Source organism: Phalacrocorax carbo, chromosome 2 (assembly GCF_963921805.1).
Source record: "Phalacrocorax carbo chromosome 2, bPhaCar2.1, whole genome shotgun sequence".
Taxonomy (NCBI): domain Eukaryota; kingdom Metazoa; phylum Chordata; class Aves; order Suliformes; family Phalacrocoracidae; genus Phalacrocorax; species Phalacrocorax carbo.
The window spans coordinates 119,850,962-119,877,931 of record NC_087514.1 but is presented as its reverse complement, the minus strand read 5'-3'; the positions used below and the strand labels follow the sequence as shown (position 1 = coordinate 119,877,931).

Sequence of the window (26,970 nt, the reverse complement as noted above, 5' to 3'; positions counted from 1 at the left end):
AACCCCTAAGTCCATCCAGGGGGCTCACCTGGAATAGGTTTGGGGTATTGATGCTGCCGACCTCTGCTGGGCGGCGATAGGAGGAGTATCACAGTTGCCCGGGTCTGGGAGAGGTTGGAAGCGTGAGCGTCCCATTTCCATCCAAGTTTCAATCCTTATTGTCTTTCCAAAGGAAATACAGTGGGGAATGTGTTCTTATTGTTGTAACTTCCAAGCTATGGACAAGCATGTCAAATGATCTCCTTCCAGAGGAGATGGCTGGAATCCAGACAACATGAGTGCATGTAAAACTTCTGCAGGAGCTGAAACAAGCCTCACTTCTCCCATAGCACAATGTTGCATCTGCCTGAGTCGTTAAAAGGTGACCATGCCTGCTCATCCAATGGACCTCCATTCTTAGTGGCCATGAGTGTTTTTTCTAAGGTTTGCTGCTGTTTGCGTAATATTGATGCTGCCCGTAGTAGGGGTAGACATTTTGACAGAAGATCCTCTTAGGAAACTTCGAAAGAGGAAAGCACCAAAAGCATTGGGTGTAGTGAATGTTTGGTAGCATGAAACCTTACAGCGTGGCCACATGATGGCGCCAAAATCTTAAGAACTGAAGGGACATGCGTGCACGAGTCTACTGTAGTTGTTGGCTCTTCGGTCACTAGGGCAGATCCTAAACACACTAAAAATTCTTTTGTATGCTTTTTCATTTTAAAAACACTTAATCTTCTAGGGTCATAGTGAATTGTATGAGAGAGTGCTTTTCCCACCTGTAAAAATAAGACCAAACGTAATGACAACCAAAACAGCATATTTATTATTAGATTATTAGTGGCAACAGTTAAGAACACTTGATGGTCCTGTGTTATTTGATGATGCTGGTTCTTAGTCCACTTGTAAAACCCTGATTTTGTCCTGCCTGCTCCTTCAGCATCATAGCAACCTGTTACGAAGAGGAATTTCCCTTCCTTTTTCATTCTTCTGGGCTGTTCTATAAAAAAGGGGGGAAGGGTGGAAGGATAAAGAAGTCTAACATACAAAAGTTAACCAACTTGCGTAATACAAAATATTATTACAATCTGTTGGCAGAGTCCTTAATCGAATGCACCAGCAGTGCTACCAAATACTGTGTTTTCTATTTTCTCCATGAATGTGGATCACGGTTCACTACAGTAGCTGAAATCTGGCTTGTCTCTTTCGCTGAAGTGTAGTCCCTTCTCAGTGAAGTGACAGAAACTCTTGATAAGCTGCTTATCTACTGGGCCATCAGTCTCTTTAAGTTCTACCTCTTCCCTTCAGAAACTATGTGTCACTTGGGAAGATCCATGCTGTAGAAGAGAACACCGCAAAGGACTGGGGCTGCTTTTTGACATGCCTCGCAGAAAGCTTGTCAGTGTGCTCGTGCATGTTTGGTTGTTGTACTTTGCTCCTGCAGGGCTGGTCAAGATACATACCCTGACTGGCATCAAAGCCCTCCAGAGAAAGTAACTAATTAAAGGCAAGGCGTCTTAGGGACCAAATTAAAGTTATTATCAAGAGCAGAATAAAATACAAAAATATTTTCATAGAGGTATTCTAGAAGTTTAAAAAAATGCCAGCCTGTCTAGAAGTTACTGCATATAACTTCCTATCTCTTTAAAAAGCAAATGCCTATATTTGTCATTTTATGCTGAAATTACCCAATTTCTGCTTGCATTGATATAGTTACCCATTTTAAAAGCATATACAAAGTCCAGAATGTAACTAATACACAGGGTCTTAAAAAAGAGTATGCAGCTGGAAATCTTGTAAATTAGAAGGTATAGTATGCTTTTGTTATACTTCCCATGTGGATGTGGTCCAAAAGTGGTGCTTAATATGACAAAACTGAATAGCTTGAAACAAGTGGTTTGATAAGCAAAAATTTCCCTATTTCACTTCCTGCTTTCACAACCACTTGGCAATGTAAAATCTCTTTGGGGCTTTTTGAAACATTTGCTTCTTTTGAAAATATTATTTAAAAGGCAATCTAGAGGAGCTGGGAAACAGGAATTGTCCTGCTGGATAAGAACAGCAATCAAAATATTCACTTTTAGTTTCCTGTCCACAGAGTTGTTCAAAGCCATAGGTCTTAGGGGAAATATAAGAAATCCTAGAAAGGACAACTCAGGCTAAATCAATTAATACCGTTGACTATGGTATGATCTTAAGCATGTTAGTATCCCCATTTTTACTTCATCTTTTCTATGTGTTCAAGTGCTTTGCAGAATCTGAGCTTTAAGGGGAAGCACAGTAATATTTTACCATCAGTCTTACTAATGATGGAAGCTTTTGCTCTCTGTAAAACTCCTAAATGGCAGAAAAAGAACATTGTCATAGCACCCAAATGATACCTCCTTCTAAAACAAAAAAGAGATGCTGTGTGCCCTTGACTCTGTAGAACAGTGAATATTTTTACTTATTCATATGTTTTGATAGCTTAAATATGTTTATCTCTAAAAACATCTGGGTCAAGCTTGTTCTGAAACAATTTTCACACTTCTAATGCTGTTGTTGTTTTGCAGCCACTAGAACCACATTCATTTCATATTTTAAAATTTTTTTCATACGTAGGCTAGAAAAATGGCAAGCAAAATCACTGTACTAAAAAGTTAAAACCCTGTTGACACATTGTCCACATTTGATCTAACCTGGTTAAAGCTCCATGTGCAATACTTTCTTTTTGAAATATTGTAAACGCATGGATTTTCCTATAATGACAGGTCGTTATATTAGCATTTAGTGTGAACAACATATACAACGCCAGCTGATTAAAAGGGAGCCTTCTGAAATATCAAAGACACCTAGTAGTTAAAACTGTTATGAGAAAGATTCAAGACACTGATACTCAACCATATATATGCAAAGGAGAATATATCCTGAAATATTGAGTCTTTTCTAAATGTATAAAATTTTCCTATCCCATTGTAAAAGTTTCTGTATCACATGCCTCAGTAATTTAGCATTATTTACAGAGATACACAATCAGGCTAGTAAAAGATGTGACTGAGACCACGTTCAAATGAGTGAGATAGCTTGTGTAAGGTACAGTCAGGAGATGTTTCCAAAGAAACAGTGTCAATTTCTAACCTCTAGCTCACTTTAAAAAAAAAATCAGTTTACAAGCCTGCTAGCTGAGGTCCTTAGGCTGTGTGTGGTATTGGACCTTATACTACAAAACTACCCTTCCACATTCACAAAAAAAAAGAGAACACCTTTTTTTCCCCTACAGGATCCCACATTAGCATGTCTAGGTAGCTGACTGGATACATCTTTTTCATTTCTGTACAAGACAAAATACAAGCTTTAGTAGATAGGTATTCTGTGAACTTTTGCAGCTGCCTTAGAGCCAATATCTGGGCCAGATTCTGCAGACTTTCATCACAGACTTGATTTCACAAAAGTCAATTCTACTTTTTCACCAGACACAACTTACAATGCAGCAGAAACTTCTTGTTCTCCAGTAGACTGTGTGTAGGTGGAGCTAGCCCGTTCAGCTGTGTCAACATAGAAAACAGGACAGTATTTAGAGAAGTGGAGTGCAATCTGCTTTCGGAAAAAGCTACGAAGATACTTCCTAAATTTTTCTCCAACAAATGCATAGATCACAGGGTTGATACAACAGTGGATCATTGATATTGTTTCTGTCACTTGGGTTGCTTTGTGCAGTTGACCACTGCCTTCACAAGTAGTGACGGAAAATATACCTTGAAAATCACGCAAGAGAATGCAAATGTTGTATGGTGCCCAGAAAAAAAAGTAGACAATCATGATGACAAAAATAAGCCTGACTGCTTTATGTTTCTTCTCATTCTTACATTGCAGTAATGTCTTTATAATTTGTGCGTAGCTGCAGATCATAATTAACATTGGAATAACAAGTCCCAGGATGTTCATTTTTAAGGTCAGGAATTGCTTCCATGCATTTCTCTGCTCTGATGGATAATGAGCACTGCAAGTGTAACGTGAATTTTCCTTTTGAGTTTTGTGAAATACTATTCCAGGAACAGAAGCACAAATAGCAACGGCCCAAGTGACAACGCTGGCGAGGATGCCATTGGTAACCGTCCTAGCTTTTAAAGCAAACACTGCATGCACTATGGCCAGATACCTGTCTAGGGTCAACAGGATTATGAAGAAGATACCACTGTAGAAGCCAAGGAGGTAAACACCTGAGAGCATTCTACACAGCACCTCCCCAAAAATCCAGTCATGAACAGCGTAATAAGCCCAAAAAGGGAGAGAAAATATAAACGTCAAATCAGAAATTGCCAGATTGAGCAGGTAGATGTCAGTCATACTCTTCAGTCTCTTGTATTTTACCAGGATAAGGACAACAAGCAGGTTGCCTGTGAGGCCAAATATCACCACCAAAGAATAAAGCGGTGGCAAAATTGTTGCTGCAAAGTGCTTTTCCTCAGTTCCCATGCATGGTACCGCATCGCCGTAGTCGAACTCTGTTGTCAGTGGCAAGTCAGCTAAGTCCACAGTATGGTTTTCCATGGTGTGTTGGTCTGGAAAGGAAGAGAAGGATGTTGAACTAGAGGAAACTCCAAGCTTGGCAGTGACAGGAGAGTACAGTGGCTGGCATACAGAGCAAAGCTGTACATCTCTCTGGCACCTGGGCACCTTCTCATCATGCCAACCCGTACTGTAGCCCTCACCCAAGGAGGACTGGGCCCTGGCAAGGTGTAAACCAGTGCCTGAAAAGGTGCTGTGCCATGGGGGAAAGAAACTGCCTGCCGTTCATCCAGGTTGTTCATGACTTCCTGGGAGCCTGAATGCCTGTGGGAATCAGGTCACTGGAGGTATGGAAATGACCTCTGCAGAGTACTAAGCATACCCACCTGGTGGAACCGCTGTCCTGGGTATTGCTATCAGTAAGTTGGCTGCGTTTGTCTGGGTAAAGTGGCAAACGTCGTGTTCCTTACAGAGTCTGGGTCAGGCGTAGGCCATGGAAGCGTGCTGGTTTTAGGTAGGTCAGGAATGAAAGTAGTGCACAGTCCTGTAGGAAGAAGAGATAGGCAAAGACCTTGGCAAGTGGCACAAAAGGAGGCAGTTGCTCTCAGCGTGGCCCCTAACACCTATATCTGTTGTGGCATCTTCCTGTCCTAAGTGTCTTGGAGGGGGCACAGAGGCGAAAGGCAGGTATGGCCGTGGCTACGAGCAGGTGCTGACAGTTCTCTGTGTGTACTGGTTGTATGATACCGTCCTTCATCCTTTGTAAGTCAGTGTTTCCAGTGAGGTGACACAGCAATTGAGGAAGCGCAAGGGTTGCCCAAACTCTCTGTCCCTCCAGCTTTGGTTTGGGGACTGTTGGAGGGACTGGGCTTCCTTTGCAAGAAGGAATGTGAACCTGGGAGGTAAGTGTGCAGCAGAGCTGTGAAAGCCCTGGGGCAAGCTCTGTTATAGTGGGAGCAGGTAGAGGCTTGTGACTTTGATGTCAGCCCTTCCTGTTCCCAAACCCTCCCCCTTTCCCAAGTCCCTGGTAGGGCTGTGAGCCAGGTGCAATTTGTGAAAACTGGTCTCTGAAAAGTTGAGGAGATCTGTCTTCTCAGAGACCCCTGGAGAAAATGGAAGAATTCCTGCATGTCCTGTGAGCCGCTGGGAAGAGGATTTTGTGCAGATGGGTGTCTGAGGGACCAAATGTCCTTCATGGTCACTTAATGAGGAAGTGAAATTGATGTGTTTGGTAGCCAAACAGAGCTGTTTGCTGCCCGGTGAAAGGGCTGCTCTTTCTTTCTGTGTCATCAAGACTGCTTTTCTCAGGCGCTTCATGGCAGATTGGTGGCTGTTCATAGCAGGTTGATGGATTTGAAGCCTGCATTTTCCTGGCAGTTTGATGCCTATTCTCTTGACTAAGGCAACAGACTGCTCCTCACATGGCAGACTTCAGGCAGCGCGTCTGCCCCAACTTGCTCTGTGATCTCTGACCACTCACGCAGCGCTGCAACGTTTGCTGCTTTCCTGCTTACAGCCCTGATGCACCTGTTTCAATGACGAGGTCTACCCTGTGTGATTGCAGGCATCTTTTGCAGAGACCACGTTCTCAAAACCACCACTTCATTCTCTCTGCACTTGAGTTCTGCAAGACTAAAGGTAACTGAAGAAACCCAGCCTGTGGGTGGAGTGACACAGGGGCAGCCCCCTGGTCTGCTTTTTGGTAGAAGCTCATATTGGTCCATTCTCGTTCACAGCCTGTGAAATTTCCGCAGTGTCTCTTTGTGTCTCTGTATACAAAACTGTTCAGGTGAAAGAAATGTTTTCTGCTGTAGGCTCAAGATTGCTCAAAATGCTAATGTCCTTATATTAATTTTTGTCAAAATGGTTAACTCAGCTAAACATAAGCTGATGTCTTGACGAAGGGACTGGTGCTAGGTCTTTGAGTACCTTCCTGTGACCTTAAAAATGAGGATCTGAGTCTCTCCTGAGCTGACAGCTTCTGATGGAGGTTCTTATGCTGCACAGTGCAGATATGAATCTGCCCAAACAAGAGGAAGCTTTATTGGAGCAAAATCTGTACCTTTAAAAGAAAATTATGTGATGCCTTTGCAAACCTATTTCCTGCCCCTTCCCCAAGTTCTTCCTTAGTCTGGTTGTCAGCTCTGCCCCTAAGAATATCAATAATGAGGACATCCATGTTCAGACATTCTTTTGGCATGTTGAGTATGGCATGAAGTTTTCTTCTGGAGAGCAAGGAATAAGAGAAAACTGCCAAGTTTTAACAGTTTGGGTCTCAGCTTTGCCTAGACCTCTGGGGAGAAAATAAGTGCTGTCAAAATCCTCAAAGACTGGCTTTCAGGGAGGTCTGGCAATCTCTCTCAAACAGTTTTTTTTCCACAGCCATACTAACTACATAGTTACTACAGTGCTGAGGTAGTGGTTTCATTGGTAAAGGAAGTGGCTGTGGCTCAGGTGTATTGACAGTAAATAAGTTGATTTTAAAGTATCTAAGGGTTTATATTTCTTAAGTACTGTCTCAGCAATTCTTTCAGAAAAAAAAAGCACCTTTATAAACCACTCCAGAACATTAACTTCTTTATTTCAAAACATTACAAGACTTGGGCACTGCACAAATATTTCATATTCCCTTCAGCTAGGCCTGCTATATCTATGTTGCATGCCCTGACAGTACAAGTCCCTGGTACTGCAGATAGCTGAATATCCCCGTTTCTGATGTGTCAGTCAATCATGCTGTACACTGGGATTGTGGGATGAGGGGCTGGCTGCAACACAGTGTCAGACCCAGCACGTTCTGTTTTGATCATTTTGCACCTGCGTGATGCTCATGCATAAACAGGTATGAAAAACACCCGGGTCATAAACCCAGAGTGGGATTTTATGAGTATGTGATTGATAGGATTCATGCAAATATTATTGCAGAATGCTGCCTCAGTATTGCTGCAGTAATTCTTTTTGCGACAGCCTCTTCTTCCTGATAACTGCTATCTCAGTGCCTTCCATCCTTTCCTCTGCCTTTCTGGAATGACAACCACATCTCCCCTGCATCTTATCTTCCTCCTTTCAACCCTTTTTGCATGCTTAAATTGTGGTCTCCCCTCTGAGCAGTTCCTTCCACTGAGCCCCGTTCCTCTAACCCAGCCTTTGGTTCAGAAGCCTCTCCCTGCAAAAGTACTTACTACACTGAATTGTGTAGAGTATCCAGCACATGATGACAATGGAAACTACAGATTAAATTTGGAAACCAGAAAAAGGAATTGTAAGTGGTGTTGTGATTTATCTTATCCCCTCACTGTTTTAGGAAACAACATTGGCCGCTGGCTAGAACGCTTCACTGGGTTAATCGACCTGGGTTGTTTAGCTAATCAGAGGTGTCTGGCTGGGTTTATGTTTCCTGATCATTAGGAAAATCGCCCAAAGATAATCCTGGAAGATCTCTGAAGAAAGGATATTTCAAAAAGAGGTATATATTGTTTTGAATACAGTTTAGATAAATACAATATTTCTAGAAATCTGCTAGACACATTCTGTTGCTCTAGCTGAAACTAGCAGTCATGCAGTTTTCAAGAGAAAAGCTTGCCATAGGAAAGCTAAGCAAACTCACATCACTCTTTCATGCTGAGTTTCAGATCAGAGCGCTCTGCTTTTAGAGGCAAAGATTTTTTTTGAAGTGAATTTCAGTTCATTTGCACAGTGCTGTAAAATGGTAACAAATAAAAAGGTGTAGTAAACAGAGGTAAAATGCTAAGCTATGCTGCGTGTAAACAGGTTCCATGAGACAGAGTGTTTAGAATGCAACATCAGATTTTCTGAGTCATCCTGTGAGAAGAGTAAGTACTCTTCACTGAGATAAGCTGTTTTGTCTTTGCAGTAACAGTTTTAAAATCCAGATTTCCATCATCATATATCACCTTCAAAGAAAAAATCAGAGTCATACCCCATTATATTTCTTACATAGATCTGTCTCTAGAGATTTCTTTGCTTACTTGGATCCTCTGCTCAAGCTTTCTAGTGGTTCTGTCCTTTAAAATAGTGTATTCTGTTTAACATTTCTTAAGCATTTCCCCAGGGTAATTTTTAAAGATGAGTACACTGGCAAGATTCTACAAGTATTTTTCACCTCAGGCATCAGACTACCTAAGCAACTACTAAATGTTAATTAGAAGAAGAAAAAAAAAAAAGAAGCAGAGATGACTTACCATGTACCTTACGGTGCAAGTGATGGCTTGGATCATTACATCAAGAACAACGCTAAACTGATTTGTCAGTCACGGGAAGATGGTCAAAACCACCTCCTGCATGAAGGAGGATGTATCAGTTTGAAAACTTCTAGCAAACAAATCTGTTTTCATTTAAAAGCAATCAAGGAGCAGTTCTCTATTTTCTAAAAATGGGTTGTCAGATGTTACTTTTCTAACTCTGTGAGATGTGCAGAGATGTTGAAATTGTGGAGGATCCTCCTAGGAGCTGAACTAAAGGTTTCACAACTTACAGCTGTAGTTTTAGAAAAAGGTTTTTATATCTTTTTTTTCTTTTTTTCATTTAGCTAACCTGTTTGAAGCAAGAACACTTTACATAAGGTTCATCTGTTTATATTTCTCAGTCATTAAATGTCTTTTACGGTTTTTGTTCCTGAATAAGAAGTGGAGCTTTTGAATAAAGCTTGCACTTTTATTCAAAATTACGTGCACTTTCTGTTGGCTTGCTCTGAGTTGCAATCCTTGTATTTTAGGAGATTTGATTGATTCTATTTTTCTCTAACCCAGTCTTTTGGACTGTACTTTTTGTTTTAATCCTTCTCTTAAGACTACGACTTAGTCTATATAGAGTCTGGCCTTGTTTTAAAGCAACACTGTAGTTTACTTTTTGGAATTAAGCTTCTGAAAAGCTCGATAAAATCTGATTTCCTATCAACTTATTTCTTTGTGGCTGATTCCTTTGACTTTTAGAATTAAACTGAAGCTGCACCGTGAGCAGCTTTTTAGTTCCTTTTTAGACATCAAAGTAACCTCACAGGAGATATGAAAGGTACAGGGAAAGCAAGAAAGACATGGTGCCTTATCAGATGCCTGATAAACGCTGAGAAGATACCTAATAACTGCAAACCCCTGTCTCCCCTTGACATCTGTTTGGAGGGTTCCAAAATATCTCATCCTATCAACCTAGTGAAGGCACGAAAGTGATGTCTTTCCTGCACTCAGCCCTTAGTACCCTTAAAAGATTTTAAAATGCCAAAAGCCCAATGGAGATGTCTAGTTTTGGATGCTGCCATTCCTTAATGGGAGCCAAAGGAATTACATCTTCTGGGTTACATCTCAGATCTAGGGGGAGACAGTAAAAAGCTAAAAGCTCAGCCTGTTTTCCTTGTCAGTCCTTGCATGAGGGACTAATCAAGGTCTTTATTCCATAGGATCAATAGATTTGTCTCTTCCTTTCCTAATCAGCTGTTCCAATGAGCTCTCTAAAGGTCAAAATTAGTGGCCACTGTGGGGTACTCTAAGGTTCACATTACCTTAATTGATGGACTATCTTAGACCCCCTATACAGTCAGTGGAAAGAGCTGCTTCTAGAAACGTTTCCACTACACCTAAATCAAGCTCCTAATTGCTGACAAAAAAATGCACTTTTATAATGAATTCTTATAATTCTCAAAAAAGGTTCATACCAAATTAATTTTTCAATGTATAATTCCTAAAGAGTGTACATATTGAAATTAACAGACATTTTAAGGATTTCTTTCTGAAGCCTGCTTCTTTGTTCACTGTTTGTTACATGTTACTGAACCTACTGGAGACTTTAAAACTTTTTGGAATCTCACACTATATGAACAGGGGAAACAGACTCAAATTTGTTGTTGGACCTGACCATTTTTCACTAAGCTTTTGATTCTGAAATATGCTCTCACAAAACTGGTCTCAAACATTTGAACTAACAACAACTCAGAACTAAGACCTGTGGTGGGCTGGTCTTCAGAAATAATCCCTTGTTCCCACAGATTCATTGGCTTTATTAATCTGTTTGATTTTGTTGCTTATAGCTTTTCATTCTCATAGCTCAGTCTGATCAGCAAGCACAGCTGGGTGTTTCATTTACTGATTCTCACCCTAAGATTGCAGAGGGTGTTGCATGCCAACAGAGGGCCTCTGCCACTCACAGTTATAGCAGCTGACTAAGGGGAGTGGTTTGGTCTGCTCACCAGCTGGGTCTTACAGCTGGATGAGAGACTCCCTGCAGAGAGTGTGAATAGCTATAACACTTGGCGGCCCAAATATAGGGACACGCGGATAGCAGGCACCTGGACTGTGGCTTTATTGTCAGCACCTACATGGTATGTTCAGTTAGCTCTACACCAGCTGCAGATAAGCAGAGCTGCTGGGAAGTCAGATTTGATCAGGTCTTCCATGTGGCTGTAGGTGAGTCCAGGCCCCCTGTGCTGTTTGCTGAGCACTGGGGTGCTGGTGGTGTGTTGTTCATCAGTGCTGTTAGGACAAGATCTTTCTTTTGTCTCCATCTCCACTCCTTTGCTCCCCTCAGTCGCTCTTGATGGGCCCCTGCCAGGACTTGACCTCCCATCCAGTCTGAAGCTTCATCACACCAGCCTGCGACTGGCCGTCTTGCTGCTGTGTCTCCTCCTCCTCCCTGCTGCCTTCCCATTGCCTCCATCTAGTCCATGTGTCAACACCAAGATATGGACAATGCAAGTAGCACATCCATTGTTACCAGTTAGATTTTTTTCAGCTTTTCTCAATCCCTTGCCCAGCATCTCTTTGAAAAAGTACACTGCTGCTTGCCGTGAGCTACAGCAGATTTTAAGAATCATTACCTACAGGTGAACCTCATAATTTTACCAAGAAATTGAAGCTATTGTTCAATAATGAAAGGAATAATTACAGTGGGTTGATACAGCTTGAAATTTTACCTATTATGGTTTTACCTTCAGAGATGAGTAGGAGTTATATTTAGTGGTGTGACACTCATGCCCTCCATAAAGGCGTTCCTGGAATGGTAGTGGGTTTCGTTCCTTACCTGTGGGGCTCAAGTTGATGTACTCAGGAAGTACACAGCCGCAAACACTGTCAAGTCAAACCACATTCATCTATCTCTCCTATCCAGTGGCTGATTATGATTCATCTTCATAGTAATCAGACCATCTCACCGAAGTATCCAGTATCGAAGTGATATGGCAATTCTGCAAGGAGGTGTCATCATTTATGTGAACTCTACACCAGAACTGAAACATCTACTAGGACACATATGAGGTGCTCACATACCAGTGTGACATACAAATGTCATAAAGCAGAATTATGGGTACAGGTATTTGAAAATGCAACTAACTGTTTCTGTTCAATTTATTACAAACTTGCACCACCTGAAGAAGAAAGACTGGGAGAGAAAAAAAAAGGCCTAGGACAGAATGGCAGATACCTTTCTTAGGTATTTCATATTATTCATATGATAGTGCACAACGCTCTTATCAAAGTCTATAACTACAGCAAAGCAGATCATCCTTTTCATCTGGAGAAGAGATCTAATGAAGACGTCAACATAGACTGGATGCATTTCTTTTTCCATTGGTGAACCCAGTTAGATCTAATATTGTTACTTGTTATAGTCACAAAATCCATGCCTAAATTAGGTTAGCATTAGCATGTACTTTATTTCATCAATAGTAGTTAAATGTCTTTGTTTTCAAGAGGCTGAATAAAGACATCCAGCTAAAACTACTTTGTTGCTTAGGGGTTTTTTTCTTACCAGCCCTTTTTTTCAGGCTCTCAAGTTCTTGTGCCTAATCTTTTGCTGCTACTGTACAATGACCCACAATCTTATATCTGTGAGGTATGTTCTTTTGAGGAAAATGGGGGAAAAAACATTATGTACCATACCCTAAGATTTCTGTCACAGAGACTAGTGAAAAAACACACAAAAAAAAAACCCGTTTTACACATTTCAAGGAAGGAAAGGAATCTGGGTCTGAGGAAGTTGGGTTACAAAAAACAAACTCTGGAAGACACAAGCATTTCTAATCTGGATTAATACTATTTCTTCACATGGTTTTTTACTGGCAGTAAGATCAAGGGTTTTTTTCTGCTATTATTCTGTTTTCTGTTTGTTTCTCTCTTGTAAATCTTGCACGTAAATAGTTATCCATTGTAGCACATATTAATTCCATTGTCATTGTACTATTTTTGTTTTGGCTTTCCCCAAGCCGCTTTTACTGAACTAGTGCTTCCTCACACAGTGAGGAGGAAGAGAGCATTGCTTCCTTCTACCATTTTTATCCAGGCTTCTGATGTATGCTGCCCTGTTATATATATAAGGTGTTATCATCGTACAATATATTTTACTTTTGGGCCATAGCTATGCATTTCACAAATTTTCAGCTCTCAGAATCTCATTTTCACATAGACCTTTAATTCTCACGCTTTGCTGGTTTTAGGTACATTTATAGTACACAAATTCTAGGTCTACAGATGCTGTTTGGGGCTATCTTAACTGTGAACCAGAAATGCTCCTCAGTGTACATGTAAATCCTGGACCCTTGATGAGGCAGGCTGGGAAAATCCCACATCAAATTTCTTCCCAGTGAAAACTAGGTCACAGAAAGGATAGACAGAGTCTGTACAATGATAAGGTATGTGCCCAGACCCAGGAATCAGGAGTACTTTTGGATGCCAAAGATTAGGTGTAATCTGTAATTGTCCATACCTCCTAATAGTCTCCCTGCAAGTAATGTCCAAATGGCTCCTTCACTTCCATTCACTTGGTTTCCATTCCATTCAAAAAGTCTGGTATCAGGACAGGTTGTGTCGTTGGTGTCGTGTGGTTAGCATCCTACTGGCACAACCTCGTAGATGGTTCTGCAAAGCTGATTGTCACTTGAAGGTTTGTGCAGTTTTGCACATTGGCCTGTGTATCTGGTCATGCTGCCCTCCTCCAGTTCAGTATTGTGGCCCCACCTTCCCGGAATCAGTCATTTCAGACTTAAACCACTCAAACCGAAATTGCTCTCACTGTCACAGGAATTACAAAACTGCTTGGCACTTACACAGACTTGAACAACATTTCTTTTCCCTACCATTCCATTTTCTGAATGAAGTACAGCTCCTAATAGGCAAGCATCACCAGAATATCAGTACAGAGCAATACCTTCACTCCTTATTTCTAGACAAACATCCTTCTTTGTTTTGGCCTGATCACTATTGATATTCAAAATGCATCTGAAATTACTGGTTTGGTTTTGTTTCCTCTGCTAACTTAATTTTCTTCATTTCTGTATGCAGGAGTAACGCTTCTAAGGCCACAGTAACCACAGTAGCCCCTAGGAGAAGCCCAGTAAGCATCAGCAGTTGAAAACAGCAGCAAAATTAGACTTCAAAGTGAGCAGTATCTGCCTGTTGTGCCATTTAACATAGGCAGCATCATGTCATTCTCCTCCTGGCATTTCATTTCTTTGTTTTTTATTAACTGGAACAAGATACCATGTAAATTTGTCCTTATGTTCTTTGTATTTATCCCTTTCGTAATTTTCACTGAAAGGAGTGATATTTAATTTAGAGCTTCGTAACTGAAACTCTTTCTTGCCTAAATCTTTTCACGTCCTGCTTAAAGTATCTATCTCTGATCTTCCAGTTACTCTGGCTATTACTTTATTAGCCTCTATTAAAGCTAATAAAGTAATTGTCTCATGTTTTGTCACTAGTTTTTCCTATTTATCCTTTTTCAGTACTCCTTTTCCTTTATTTAGCTTGATATTATCTAAAATATGTACACATAACACCACAGTGGGTTAACACAAAAGAAAGTTATGACAGGAACATGCCTATGCACTGGTTACCAGAAATTTCACTATTTCTGTGTTTGCCCGTTATATACTTACTACAGACAAACCAATGGCAGTGATTATAAGTCTGGTGGTTGGTTGTGAGTACTGGTCAGCATTCATCAATACCATATATGCACTTCTGCTGCATTTCCTTTTGCCCCTTAGGAAGTCTGACAGTCGGCAGAGTTATCTTTTGCTGCGTGGGGCATTCGTCCCCACATGCTTCCGAATACATGGCAGTAGCATCTCCTAACAGGAAGGTCTAACTCTATCTTCTCCTGTGCGTAAACTAAACTGTTTGTTTGGTTTCAGGGCTGTGCATAGGTATTTGTCCATGGCTCCTGGGCATTCTTTTCATAAGCATGCTGAAAGCCCAGTCAACGCATTATCTCTTCAGAAGTTCAGTGCCCAAAACCTTGTAATGGTTTCCACTTAGCTGTTCAACATTTGTTTTAAAGCAACAGTTTACTTGTAGTGTTCAAAGAGCTGCTATCTTGAATCTTTTTGGTGTTCTGGTGCTAGTTGTACACTCTCTTAAATGTTTGCTTTCATTTCCTCAATATCTCACCAGAGCAGCTCATATGCCTCCCAAACACTGCAGTGGTTCTTCCTTGTGTTAGCTTCTTCTCTGCTGTATTACAATTCTGGTGTGCCTTGCCATTTTCTTAACATAGCTTTAGTTCATCACACAGCTTCTGTCTATCTGCCTGCTTCTCTAGCTCTTACATACACACTGTATCTTCATCTCAATGCTTTTCCCTGCAGAGCTTGAGTTATGGAATATTTGTCTCTCATATATAAAATTTCCCCCACCTCTCTGCTGAGGTGGCTTGTTTTCTCCTTCATAGACCCTGGGGATCTTGTTAAACCTTCCACACGAGTAGTTCCATCCCACTGTGACCAGGCTGCTTGAAGTCCTGCTAGCCTAATTTGGAGCCTGTAGCTACACCATGCTACAGCCACATCTGACTGATTAAAACTCCAAGTCTGCAACAAAACTGTCTAGAGCCTTGCTTGTCTCAGTGCAAAGCTGCAACAAAGGATCAAGGATTATCCTGTCTGGGTACCTAACATATCAATAAACTAATCTTTAGGTTTAATTTGTTTGTTTTCCTTCCAGCACAAAATACTAAATGCAAATCAGAAAACAAAGGCAGTGGGTGTAGAATTTCACTTATCCCATGGTGGACAGATGAGAAGAGTGTGCAGGGGGGAGGAGGAGGTGTGGATCATAGGCTGAAAAAAGGAACTGGGACAGTGGAACAGGGAGAATGACATGGTGAAGCAGAAGCACGTTTCCATATTGAACTTTGAATGCTTAAAGTTCCTTACACGTAAAGCCTGGGAGATTAGGCACACCACTTTGCTGGGCTCACTCTGTGCAGTGCAAGGAGACCTGAAATTAGTTGCAGAAAGTCTATGGAGAATCCCGTCTTTATCCCAATATTAATAGAGTGCCATCTTTTATTCTTCTCCTTTATTCCCCTGTACACGTCCCTGTTTCTCCTACCTGTCAAATTTCACCCATCTATAATCTGTGGTCCCAGACTTTTCCTGAAGCTATCATAATGCACTCTTCTCAAGCTTGCAGGTGAATAAATGCCATGCCAGCTTCTGGAATGGGCAGACTGTTCCCTGCTTGTTCGGTTTGGTTTGCTTTGCTGGAGTGTGGTATTGTGAGTGTTTAAGTCCATAGTTGCATCTTTTTGCAACCTCAATTCTGACAGCAGAACTGATGTCCTTTTGCTTAGGAGGAGAACATGGGCTACAGGGTATATGTTGTTTTTCAGACACAGATTTTATTAATGTCACTGCATTAACATGAAAACAGGAAGAAACGTAATTGCAACAACAAAAAAATTTTGAATAAAACACAGCAGTAGAAATATCACAGTTACAGCAGGACTTCTGTCACACTGAGCTAATTTATGCTTTAATATTAAAAAGGTGCTTTCACATTAGTGCAGTAAAAGTGTGCAAAAGAAGGGAAGAATATTATTTCCAAGCAAGAAAGTTTACTGTGAGGATAATTTTTGGTCTGTTCTTTAGCCTGTCTCTGGCTATTAACCTAACAAGGTAGTGGCTAGATTATAATAGCTGATAGGGTAAAAGCTAACAACTAACAGAAGCAGTGCCTTGAGGGGGAAGAGTATTTGCACCACCTAGATTAAGGCATCTGATACCTAAACTAAGAGGCTGACATTTCCAGGCTCCTTCTATAATCAGGCAGGTAATCTTCCCCAGAGGCCATTTAAATTGTATGTCTGCTTCTGACTAGGGCATCTCTTTTTCTCTACTGACCACTGAGGGACCATGAAGAGATTTGCTGTCAATTTAAGCATGAGTCACGTGCCTAATGTTAAGTAGTGTGGCATCCTTTCTTGTCTCCTTACTTTGCTTGGAGGCTACTTGAACCTGCGCCTGGCCTCCAGATTTCCATGAGCAAGTCTTTAATATGCATGGGCAGTGCCCTTTGAAGTAAAGGGAAAAAAAAAGCAGGACAGTTCACTTGCATAAGGAGTGCTCAACTGCACTTCCTTACAGTTTGAAACAAGAAGTTCTGCACTATGCCCCTGCCTCCTCTTCTTTGCTAACATCATGTCCCTAGAATACCACTTTCTTTTACAGGGGAAACTCCTAATTATACATAAATGTATGGCCACAGGACACCAGTAGACTAAAGGTCTGAAGTCTTCAATTAACCTGCAGTTCTAACTGAGGCACCAGTTGGCTATGGGCACTTTTCTCCTGGGAGGGCAAAGTGGGTATGTCTCCTCTGCAGTCGGCTGCTTTTGGAGTTCCCAGGCTACTGTCTAACTAGAAGTGTATCCCAAACATCAGACTTGCTGTGTATGTGAAGAGCATGTTTTTCTCATGCAGGAGCCTTGCCTGACACACTTATGGTGTCTGCCATGTAAAGTCTTCCTGTACACACATGATTTACCTGTCCGGACCTAGGGATGCTTCCACTCAGTACTGTGCTCATGGTCTCCAAAATCCTTCAGAGGGTCCTGATATTTTTTCATACAGAATCCTGCATACCAAGTACCAAGGTAATTTTCATTCTGACCTTGCAGATCTTTGCTGATGTACTTTTATTGGTTAAGTGCTGTTTTCCTTGGAGGGATATGATTTGTCAGGAGCAATCTCATGGTTTTGTGGGGTACAACATTGTCTTATGGTGCAGTCAGTAGACTTGGTGTGTGCAGATACTTGCAAAATTGCACCCATAAAAATCACAATGTTACCCATTAAGATCTCACTTTGGAAAATGTTAGCAACTGAACTATGATATGGCAGGCATAAAATTAAATTACTAAAATCAAAATACTATAACTCAGTCTACAGTCAGAAGGTTTATCTTTAAATATGACTCCACTATTAGCTAACAGATAAATCCTTGGGTTAAATGGTCCCAGTAAGATAAAGGTCACTCAACTCTCCCATCAGAGGAGAAATATTATCTTGATATATCTCATATTAATCCTCAAATTACTTTTTATGGAAACAAAAAGGGGTAGGGAGGAAAATGAAGAAAACTAAAAGCCTTCCCCTATCAAAGGCCTGGCCATATTGCAGAAAGAATACAGTCACTTCCAAAAGGTGTTCCATTAATGCTGAATACTAAACAGTACATCAATCCTCAGTGCTTCCTCCCGGTGTTCATCTTAAAATGTTCACATAACAGCAAATGGCTCTTGTGAGATGACATGTTACTCCTTAGTCTCTTCAGTATTGTATTCCCGCCAGGTAAATCTCACTAGCATTTGTTCACTGGATACAATTTGGGTCGAGACAGAATTGTACTATTCTGGGCCCAATTCAAATCTTGATATGATCCAGGTATGGTGTTAATGATTCCTGGAGAACTCACTGATTTCTTAGCTTAAGAATGGAAAATGCTGTAACCCCAGGGAGCAGTTAACCACACGAATTGAGGGTCATAGTTTTCAGTAGTGGTTGACATACAGATCTTAAATAATGTCAGGCAGTCTGTAAGGCAAAGCGAGTAATGCAACATATGTTTTGATATATTTTTACAGTCCAGTAGAGATGTCATGCTCTGCAGTAGATGGTGTGAATGTGGAACTAACTCTTTCTAATTTTTCACGATAAAGATTTGGACATTTTTTGCAGAGGTGGGCTGCAACATGCTTTCGGAAAAAGCTGCAAAGATACTTCCTAAATTTTTCTCCAACAAATGCATAGATCACAGGATTGATACAACAGTGGATCATTGATATTGTTTCTGTCACTTGGATTGCTTTCTCCAGTTGAGCTTTGATTTCACAATTTGGGTTGAAAAGTGAACTTTGAAAGGTATGCAAAAAAGAAGAAATATGGAATGGTGTCCAGAAGATGAAATAAAAAATCACTATCACAAATATAAGTCTGACTGCCTTCTGTTTTTTCTCATTCTTGCATCCCAATAATGTTTTTAGAATTTGTGAGTAACTGAAAATCATAATGAGCATTGGAACAATAAGTCCTAGAATATTCATCTTTAAAGTACAGGAGTACTTCCAATTTATTAAGGAATCACTTGGATAATGAGCACTGCAAGTGTAACGTGAATTTTCCTTTTGAGTTTTGTGAAATACTATTCCAGGAACAGAAGCACAAATAGCAACGGCCCAAGTGACAATGCTGGCGAGGATGCCATTGATAACCGTCCTAGCTTTTAAAGCAAACACTGCATGCACTATGGCCAGATACCTGTCTAGGGTCAACAGGATTATGAAGAAGATACCACTGTAGAAGCCAAGGAGGTAAACACCTGAGAGCATTCTACACAGCACCTCCCCAAAAATCCAGTCATGAACAGCGTAATAAGCCCAAAAAGGGAGAGAAAATACAAACGTCAAATCAGAAATTGCCAGATTGAGCAGGTAGATGTCAGTCATACTCTTCAGTCTCTTGTATTTTACCAGGATAAGGACAACAAGCAGGTTGCCTGTGAGGCCAAATATCACCACCAAAGAATAAAGCGGTGGCAAAATTGTTGCTGCAAAGTGCTTTTCCTCAGTTCCCATGCATGGTACCGCATCGCCGTAGTCGAACTCTGTTGTCAGTGGCAAGTCAGCTAAGTCCACAGTATGGTTTTCCATGGTGTGTTGGTCTGGAAAGGAAGAGAAGGATGTTGAACTAGAGGAAACTCCAAGCTTGGCAGTGACAGGAGAGTACAGTGGCTGGCATACAGAGCAAAGCTGTACATCTCTCTGGCACCTGGGCACCTTCTCATCATGCCAACCCGTACTGTAGCCCTCACCCAAGGAGGACTGGGCCCTGGCAAGGTGTAAACCAGTGCCTGAAAAGGTGCTGTGCCATGGGGGAAAGAAACTGCCTGCCGTTCATCCAGGTTGTTCATGACTTCCTGGGAGCCTGAATGCCTGTGGGAATCAGGTCACTGGAGGTATGGAAATGACCTCTGCAGAGTACTAAGCATACCCACCTGGTGGAACCGCTGTCCTGGGTATTGCTATCAGTAAGTTGGCTGCGTTTGTCTGGGTAAAGTGGCAAACGTCGTGTTCCTTACAGAGTCTGGGTCAGGCGTAGGCCATGGAAGCGTGCTGGTTTTAGGTAGGTCAGGAATGAAAGTAGTGCACAGTCCTGTAGGAAGAAGAGATAGGCAAAGACCTTGGCAAGTGGCACAAAAGGAGGCAGTTGCTCTCAGCGTGGCCCCTAACACCTATATCTGTTGTGGCATCTTCCTGTCCTAAGTGTCTTGGAGGGGGCACAGAGGCGAAAGGCAGGTATGGCCGTGGCTACGAGCAGGTGCTGACAGTTCTCTGTGTGTACTGGTTGTATGATACCGTCCTTCATCCTTTGTAAGTCAGTGTTTCCAGTGAGGTGACACAGCAATTGAGGAAGCGCAAGGGTTGCCCAAACTCTCTGTCCCTCCAGCTTGTGAAACTTGGTCTCTGAAAAGTTGAGGAGATCTGTCTTCTCAGAGACCCCTGGAGAAAATGGAAGAATTCCTGCGTGTCCTGTGAGCCGCTGGGAAGAGGATTTTGTGCAGATGGCTGTCTGAGGGACCAAATGTCCTTCATGGTCACTTAATGAGGAAGTGAAATTGATGTGTTTGGTAGCCAAACAGAGCTGTTTGCTGCCCGGTGAAAGGGCTGCTCTTTCTTTCTGTGTCATCAAGACTGCTTTTCTCAGGCGCTTCATGGCAGATTGGTGGCTGTTCATAGCAGGTTGATGGATTTGAAGCCTGCATTTTCCTGGCAGTTTGATGCCTATTCTCTTGACAAAGGCAACAGACTGCTCCTCACATGGCAGACTTCAGGCAGCGCGTCTGCCCCAACTTGCTCTGTGATCTCTGACCACTCACGCAGCGCAGCAACGTTTGCTGCTTTCCTGCTTACAGCCCTGATGCACCTGTTTCAATGACGAGGTCTACCCTGTGTGATTGCAGGCATCTTTTGCAGAGACCACGTTCTCAAAACCACCACTTCATTCTCTCTGCACTTGAGTTCTGCAAGACTAAAGGTAACTGAAGAAACCCAGCCTGTGGGTGGAGTGACACAGGGGCAGCCCCCTGGTCTGCTTTTTGGTAGAAGCTGAATTTAATTACATGGCGGGTCATTCTGATCTTTAGCATGTGAAATTTCTGCAGTGTCTTAAGCTCGTGTCAGCATACTTAGCTGTTTGAAGAACATTGTATTTCCTGAAACCTAATATGCAGACTATTCAGGATCCAGAGAACCTAGTTTTAATCTGTGTCTTTATCTCAGTCGATATATATGTAATACACATTATCTTCATGAAGAAATTTTATTGATTACACCATGTTAAAACAATTTTTTCTGTGTGTATATGCAAAGTATACATACATATATACACACATATATGTACACACTCATACAGAATTGTGGAATCATAAAATTATACAACCATTTAGGTTGGAAAAGAACCTTAAGGTCATCGAGTCCAACCGTAATCCTGACACTACCAAGTCTACCACTAAACCATGTATCTAAGTGCCATGTTTACACGTCTTTTAAATACTGGTGATTGTGATCCAACCATTTCCCTGTGCAGCCTGTTCTAATGCTTGACAACCCTTTTGGTGAATAAATATTTTCTGATATCCAATCTAAAGCTCCCCTGGCGCACTTAGCCTTGTTGAATCTTTGTGTAAATGCATAGAAAGTAATAGGGTTTTTATCTAGTTTGGAACTTATTTTGAGATTGAAAAACAACAGAAGATACTTGTGTGAGTAACTGGACTAAAGGTAATTGATTCCCTACACATTTGTTTCCTTTGCTGCCCAAGCCTTATCTCCTTTGATGGGTTGACCCCAGCCAGCAGCTAAGCCCCAATCTAATCACTCACTCCTTTCCTCCACAGCTGGATGTGGTGAGAGAATCAGAAGGGCAAAAGCAAGAAAAAACTTATGGGTTGAGATAAAGACAGTTGAATGAGTGAAGGGAGCAGAAGAAAACAGGAGAGGTGATACAAGGACAAATGCTTGCCACCTCCCACCAAGCAGGTGATGGCCAGCCAGTCTCTAAGCAATGCCTACTTTGGAAAAACTTTCCCCACCACCACCACCACTACTTTTATTGCTGAGCATGATGTTATATGGCACAGAATATCCTTTTGGTCAGTTTGGGTCACCTCTCCTAGCTGTGGTCACAAATCTAAAAGCATCATAAGGGCTGCTGTGAAGAAAATTAAGTCCATCCCAGCCAGGCACAGTACGCCTTTCCACTACCAAAACTGAGCTCCTGCGCTGTACAATTCACACTGATGCTGCCTAGAAAGATGGCATGTACTGTGCTTATTTTGTTTACCGTCTATGACCTGATGGGAATTCTCTGAGCATTTGCATGGGATAGAAGTCAGATCCTCCTCTTCACAACAAGCACAAAATATTAAAAATATTTTCTGAAATGCTTTCTAAAATAATCCTTATCCTTTGCAGATAAGCAACGTTAATCACAAAGAGCTCTAGAAAACTGATCTGGTTAACAAATTCTGTTGGAAATTACTGTTTGCATTCAATTATTTTTTTTATTTAACTTTAACCATTTTTTCATTTTCATGCAGAAAGAAACATCTTCTGCAGAAGCTGTAGCCCTTGACAAGAAGTTTGGTTTTGGCTCTAAAATTATCTAGGCATGAACCTTCTGAATAGGTGTGTTAGCAAAGGAATCTCCAACTTTACCTCTGTTCTTGTGCTGTAAGTATAAACGGGCTCTTCTGAGAGGTTCTGCTTTGGGAACTTGAGATATTTGGCTTATTTGCCTCTTATTTTCCTTCCAAAATTAACAAAAAATATTCAGGAAGTCTTAATGATTTTCATTTGCAGGGCTTTCTCATTTACTTTATGGAGTGCATGTGGCCATCAGTTCCCACTGTCCTGCCCACACACCCACAGTTTCTGCATGCACAAAGTAGTTTTGGTTGCTAACAGAAATTCTGGACAATTTCTGCAAAAGCAGGCAACTGAGTCAAACCTAAGGTAGAAATATAAGAGGAAGAGAATTTTCTCTTTGGTGTCCTCCTTCCCTTCTAATTTATCCTGTGTGCTTATCATGCAAAAGTGTCTAAATATATGAGCAGTCCAATCTGAGGCTACTCTCATTTCCTGTCAGAGGACTGGTTTTGTTCTGAGTCTCCAAGAAGTTGGGTGCAGTGAAGTGTGACCAAGCCCCAGGCCAAATGCCTGCCCCTACCCTGGGGAAGAGTTCTTGCAAAGAGAATGACTTACAGCTTGGATGGGAGAAAATTTTATTTTCTTAATAATTGTAATGTTGTGAGCCAAAATAAATATAATTTCATTTCTTTAAGTTTTAACAAAGCTGTGCTTACTGCAACATCAGAGATTCTTGTAACGAGGATGTTGCTCTGAATCATGTTTTCTCAGATTTCTGTATTTCAGCTGCTTTGAGAGAAGCCTTGCTAGCTCTTGAGTATTAGCTGTTATCTACAGTGTGTCACCTTTAGCTATAGAAGTGTCTAAGTGCTGGTATGACTATCAAAGATTTCCATGTTAGAGTAATTCAAGCAAAGAGGCTCCTGAGTTGCTACACTTATTCTGGGATGGCAGTTTCACAGCTCAGCATGTCTGCTCTGCCCTAAAGGGGATTTGGACAAAATTCCCTCACAGAAATCAGAACATTTGATAACTTCAATTTAGAAGAGCATCCGTGTATTAATGGAGCTGCTTATCTCAAAACTGAATGACTCCCAAAGTTCCCTTTCCCTTTTTATGGTCTAAGACAAAGGTTCTCTTTTGAAATGTATGAACGGGTAACACGGTGTTACTCCCCCTGCACTCACCCTCCTCCTTTTCACAAATGGCAGTTTGTCATACAGAAAAAGAAATTGCTTAATGACTCGTAGGCAGCTTAGAAGTATGTGTCAGCAGCATCTAGGGCATTTTATGAAGAAACAGAAGTACAATGTAGCATAGAGTAAACTGAAACTTAAGAAAAATAATATCCCATATACAGACAGCTAGTGTTACGAGAGAGGTGCCCAATGTTTCCTGCTAACAGCTCTGTCTATTTAACTTTGGCTTTGGCTTTCCAGAATGAGTCTGTAGACAGGCAAAACTACAGAGAAGACTGTGCACAGACACCAAAGACCTCTTGGGAAGCAAGCATAAAAGTATGTACTTTTCTTGAGTTACCAAGAAAGCTGAAGGAAAATACGGAAGTATAATCTAAATGCTGTGTGTAAGACTCTGAGCTGATAGTTTCCCTCAAATACATCTTTTCATGGGGTAGTGACCACAGGATTTCTTTGCAGGATATGACTGGGGAAAGACAGTCCCTTCCAAAATTAAACCTCGCTTTATATATATAAGAAATCTCCTCCTCTTTTATAACAGCTGAGCATTAGAAACATCTCTTCAGAATGGCTTGCCTCCTAACTTCATCCCTGCAGAATTTTCAAGGAAAAGTATGTTCTGGGCTGGAATAAACAGGCTTAATACTCTGCGAACCCTCAAGATCCAATTGTTTCTATTCCCCACCAAAACCAGAAGGATGGTCTTGCAAAACTCCTGAGCTTTCCTGCAGATAGAGTCAGTCTATGTGATTGAAAAAAAAAGTAGGAGTTGTTCTTACCTAAACGAATGCACATTAAAAGAGTAGCACTGAAATAAGCACTCTGAGAAAGGGCAACTTGAGACAGCTATTAAATGTCTTCCTCCAAATCATGACTATCTGCGTAAGAGGGCTGTTCTCTTGCATAGGCTAAGTCCTGTGTTAGTATCTCTGTTCAGGATTGTTCTTTTTTTTTGTTGTCTGCTTAAACTGCTTCAGGTAAAACATTGAATTCAGAGTAATTCAAACAACAGTTGTAGCCACAACTATTCTGGGGGTCAACTATACTATATAAAAAAAAAGGATAATAGTCTAGAGTGGAGATTGCCAACATATATCATAGGATCATGCACCTGTCATGTTATTGCTATAAAGGTCTCCACACAGCAAAGTTCAAGCCCACTGCTCTGGCACTGTCAGCTGTTCATGGCAAATAACAGTGCAGTTCTCCCATGAAAGCAAAGGTTGCAGTAACTGCATATTTGATATATGACAAAGAAAAATGTATTCTTAGGCTATCATTGCTTTTTTGCTAATACTCAAGTGGCAAGTCTCATTTATCCAAGCAGAATAGCTCACCTATCCTTGTGTGTGAGAATGGTACAATTCCAGTGTAGCAGTGATGAATTTTATACATGTAAAACCTCATTAACAAAAATTACAAGCCAGATCATGACTAATATATATGAGATATGGAGTACAGGCTTTCTAATGTGGTGGCTCAGAGATATCACATCAAAAAGAGGAACCAATCCCAAAGAACATATCCCTTCATTACATGGTAATGAAATAACACCTTTAACAGATTAAATGCTTGAATAATACAAAGAAACCATGTGATAGGGTAGTGACAAAGAACACCTGCCACCTGCATCTGATAGAGCAAGATGTGGCTTAGATTTGGGGAGTAAAGTGTGAAGGATCTCATGTCTGATCAGTTTATATCCTTAGCAGAATACATTTTCAAGCTACTAACCTCCTGGAAAAGCTTTGAAATTAAGACACAGTAAGTTCCAACTACAAAAAAAGTTTATAATTTTCTACACCATTTGTCAAGTTCAATTCTCTACTGTCACATTTAGCCTTATCCTGAGTCGTAAGCTAGTTATGAGACCCAATTGTTCTTAAAGATAGTGTCTCCACTTGAATGGTAGCTCTACTGCCACTGTCATTGGGCACATATGCTTCCCCACTGAATGAATCTGTATCTAGATAAGTATTTGCATTTACATGTAAAAAAGGAAAAAGAATAGCTACTTACTGATTTATCAAGCTTCTTTCGTCTGATCACGTCTTCTTCTTTGTGAACAAACGCATAGTTAAATCCTATATCTGAAAATAGGAAACAGCACTTCCTGTGAGATATATTGCAAAACATTATTACAAGAATCAAGGGTATGGTTCTTCTTTTTTTGAAAACATGCAGTTTCCAGTCTGAGGGGTGAAGACTTCACGGGTATCTACTTGTTCTGCTCCATCTGGAACTGGAGCAGTCAGTATCTGAACTCTACAGGGTTAATACTGGGTAGTTAAATTCAATAAAATCCTGTTCTCAGGACAGTAGGTATTTCTAGCTGCTCTAGACACTTCTGCAGCTCAACAGAAAGTGGTGTGCAATACCTGGCATACAGAATGTATGCTTTTGAAGTTAAATTCAGGTCTCCAAAATGAATGTTGAAAGAACCCCACCAAGGTATTCTTCATGTTCATTGTCACGGACAGACTTCTGTATAATTTCTACATGGTTCTCCCTTTATCATCACTAGTGAAAAAGAATCTGTAGGCAAAATTGCTACATTATACTATGCAAAGCAGTGTCATATTATACAGCATCACACTTGCCTTAGATGAGCATTGTGAAGCTCAGGTCAAGTCAAGGTCCAGATGTTTCAGCGCTAATTGGGTCAGGCAGAGCACTGTGCTGGTAGAGCTACCTTCCTTCCAGTTATGTGACTAGCTCATGTGGTCTACACCACACTGCACCGTGTGGTCTAGACCCCCTCCTTAAACACATATTGTAATCTTTGCAAAGCTGTTTGTAATGATCTTGAACTTCTAAGAGGCTGTAGTATGAGGCAAGCTGAAACCTGCAGCTCGTTCTCTTTTTGTTGTGGTGACATGGCAGGGTTGAAAGCAACAGAAAGAGATTAAAATTAAAAAGTGGTTAAAATATATTTTTGCTTCAAAGGCAGGAAGTATAGTCGGGTGTAGTGTGGTGTATTTATTTTTTAAAAGCATTCACTTCACCAATGCCATTGTCACTGCAGCTGCCCCAGGCTCCAGCTGTTGGAATGATAATTGTTGCCTATGTAAGTGGCCATTATAAATGAATAATATGGCCACTTATCTGCTCCCTGAGGAGACTTGTTACATTTTTATAGCAAGTTATAACAAGGCTACATTTTTCGATTTTGCATTTTTTTGGCAGCAGCTGTTGACCTTTTTCTCAAAGACTGCTGTGTAGTTTCCTGCAGTATTCTTGAAAAGCTGTAAGACTGGCTTGTGCTACAATTATAGCTGGATTTTGTAATTCCCTAGGAAATCTATGTGGAGTCTCAGTAAAACCAGTGATACATGACATGACATGACCACATGCGTTCCAGAGACTCACAGACTCA

The 26,970-nt window shown here is 41.0% G+C and overlaps 2 protein-coding genes and 1 long non-coding RNA gene across 12 annotated transcripts in view; 1 reads left to right on the top strand and 2 right to left on the bottom strand.

The window, feature by feature from the left end:
• LOC135312037 (uncharacterized) overlaps positions 1–26,970 on the top strand; it is a 38,856-nt gene that overhangs the window by 416 nt on the left and 11,470 nt on the right. For 4 of the 8 annotated variants that reach the window (XR_010371664.1, XR_010371663.1, XR_010371665.1 and 1 more), the window contains exon 2: positions 22,347–22,479. This is a non-coding gene — a long non-coding RNA (uncharacterized LOC135312037). Of the gene's footprint in view, positions 1–11,025; positions 17,344–21,463; positions 21,900–22,346; positions 22,480–23,834; positions 23,913–26,970 lie in introns of those variants that run through there. The other 4 variants (XR_010371661.1, XR_010371660.1, XR_010371659.1 and 1 more) reach the window with 4 other exon arrangements.
• Positions 783–25,646, bottom strand: LOC135312035 (C-C chemokine receptor type 5-like). 2 transcript variants are annotated; one of them, XM_064444106.1, is made up of 5 exons: positions 25,614–25,646; positions 8,667–8,762; positions 4,854–5,011; positions 3,443–4,520; positions 783–979 (listed from the first exon to the last, which is right to left on the bottom strand). In XM_064444106.1, the coding sequence occupies exons 4-5, from the start codon at positions 4,507–4,509 to the stop codon at positions 922–924; spliced, it is 1,125 nt and encodes a 374-aa protein (XP_064300176.1). In that variant the 5' UTR covers positions 4,510–4,520; positions 4,854–5,011; positions 8,667–8,762; positions 25,614–25,646; the 3' UTR covers positions 783–921. The 2 variants fall into 2 exon arrangements, with proteins under 2 accessions (XP_064300176.1, XP_064300175.1); XM_064444105.1 differs by lacking the exon at positions 25,614–25,646 and having other exon boundaries at positions 8,667–9,075.
• LOC135312036 (C-C chemokine receptor type 2-like) lies at positions 17,315–25,668 on the bottom strand. Of its 2 annotated transcripts, XM_064444107.1 has the most exons (3): positions 25,614–25,668; positions 19,743–19,900; positions 17,315–19,409 (listed from the first exon to the last, which is right to left on the bottom strand). In XM_064444107.1, exon 3 carries the CDS (start codon positions 19,396–19,398, stop codon positions 18,328–18,330), a length of 1,071 nt encoding a protein of 356 aa, XP_064300177.1. In that variant the 5' UTR covers positions 19,399–19,409; positions 19,743–19,900; positions 25,614–25,668; the 3' UTR covers positions 17,315–18,327. The 2 variants fall into 2 exon arrangements, with proteins under 2 accessions (XP_064300177.1, XP_064300178.1); XM_064444108.1 differs by lacking the exon at positions 25,614–25,668 and having other exon boundaries at positions 19,743–19,913.

What these genes read in the sequence shown, in the direction of transcription:
- LOC135312035 (XM_064444106.1), bottom strand. Translation starts at nt 4,509, where the DNA reads ATGGAAAACCATACTGTGGACTTAGCTGACTTGCCACTGACAACAGAG. An exon ending in CAAGAAGTTTCTGCTGCATT is followed by an intron (nt 980 to 3,442) that starts GTAAGTTGTGTC and finishes CCTTTTTTATAG; the next exon opens with AACAGCCCAGAAGAATGAAA.
- LOC135312036 (XM_064444107.1), bottom strand. Translation starts at nt 19,398, where the DNA reads ATGGAAAACCATACTGTGGACTTAGCTGACTTGCCACTGACAACAGAG.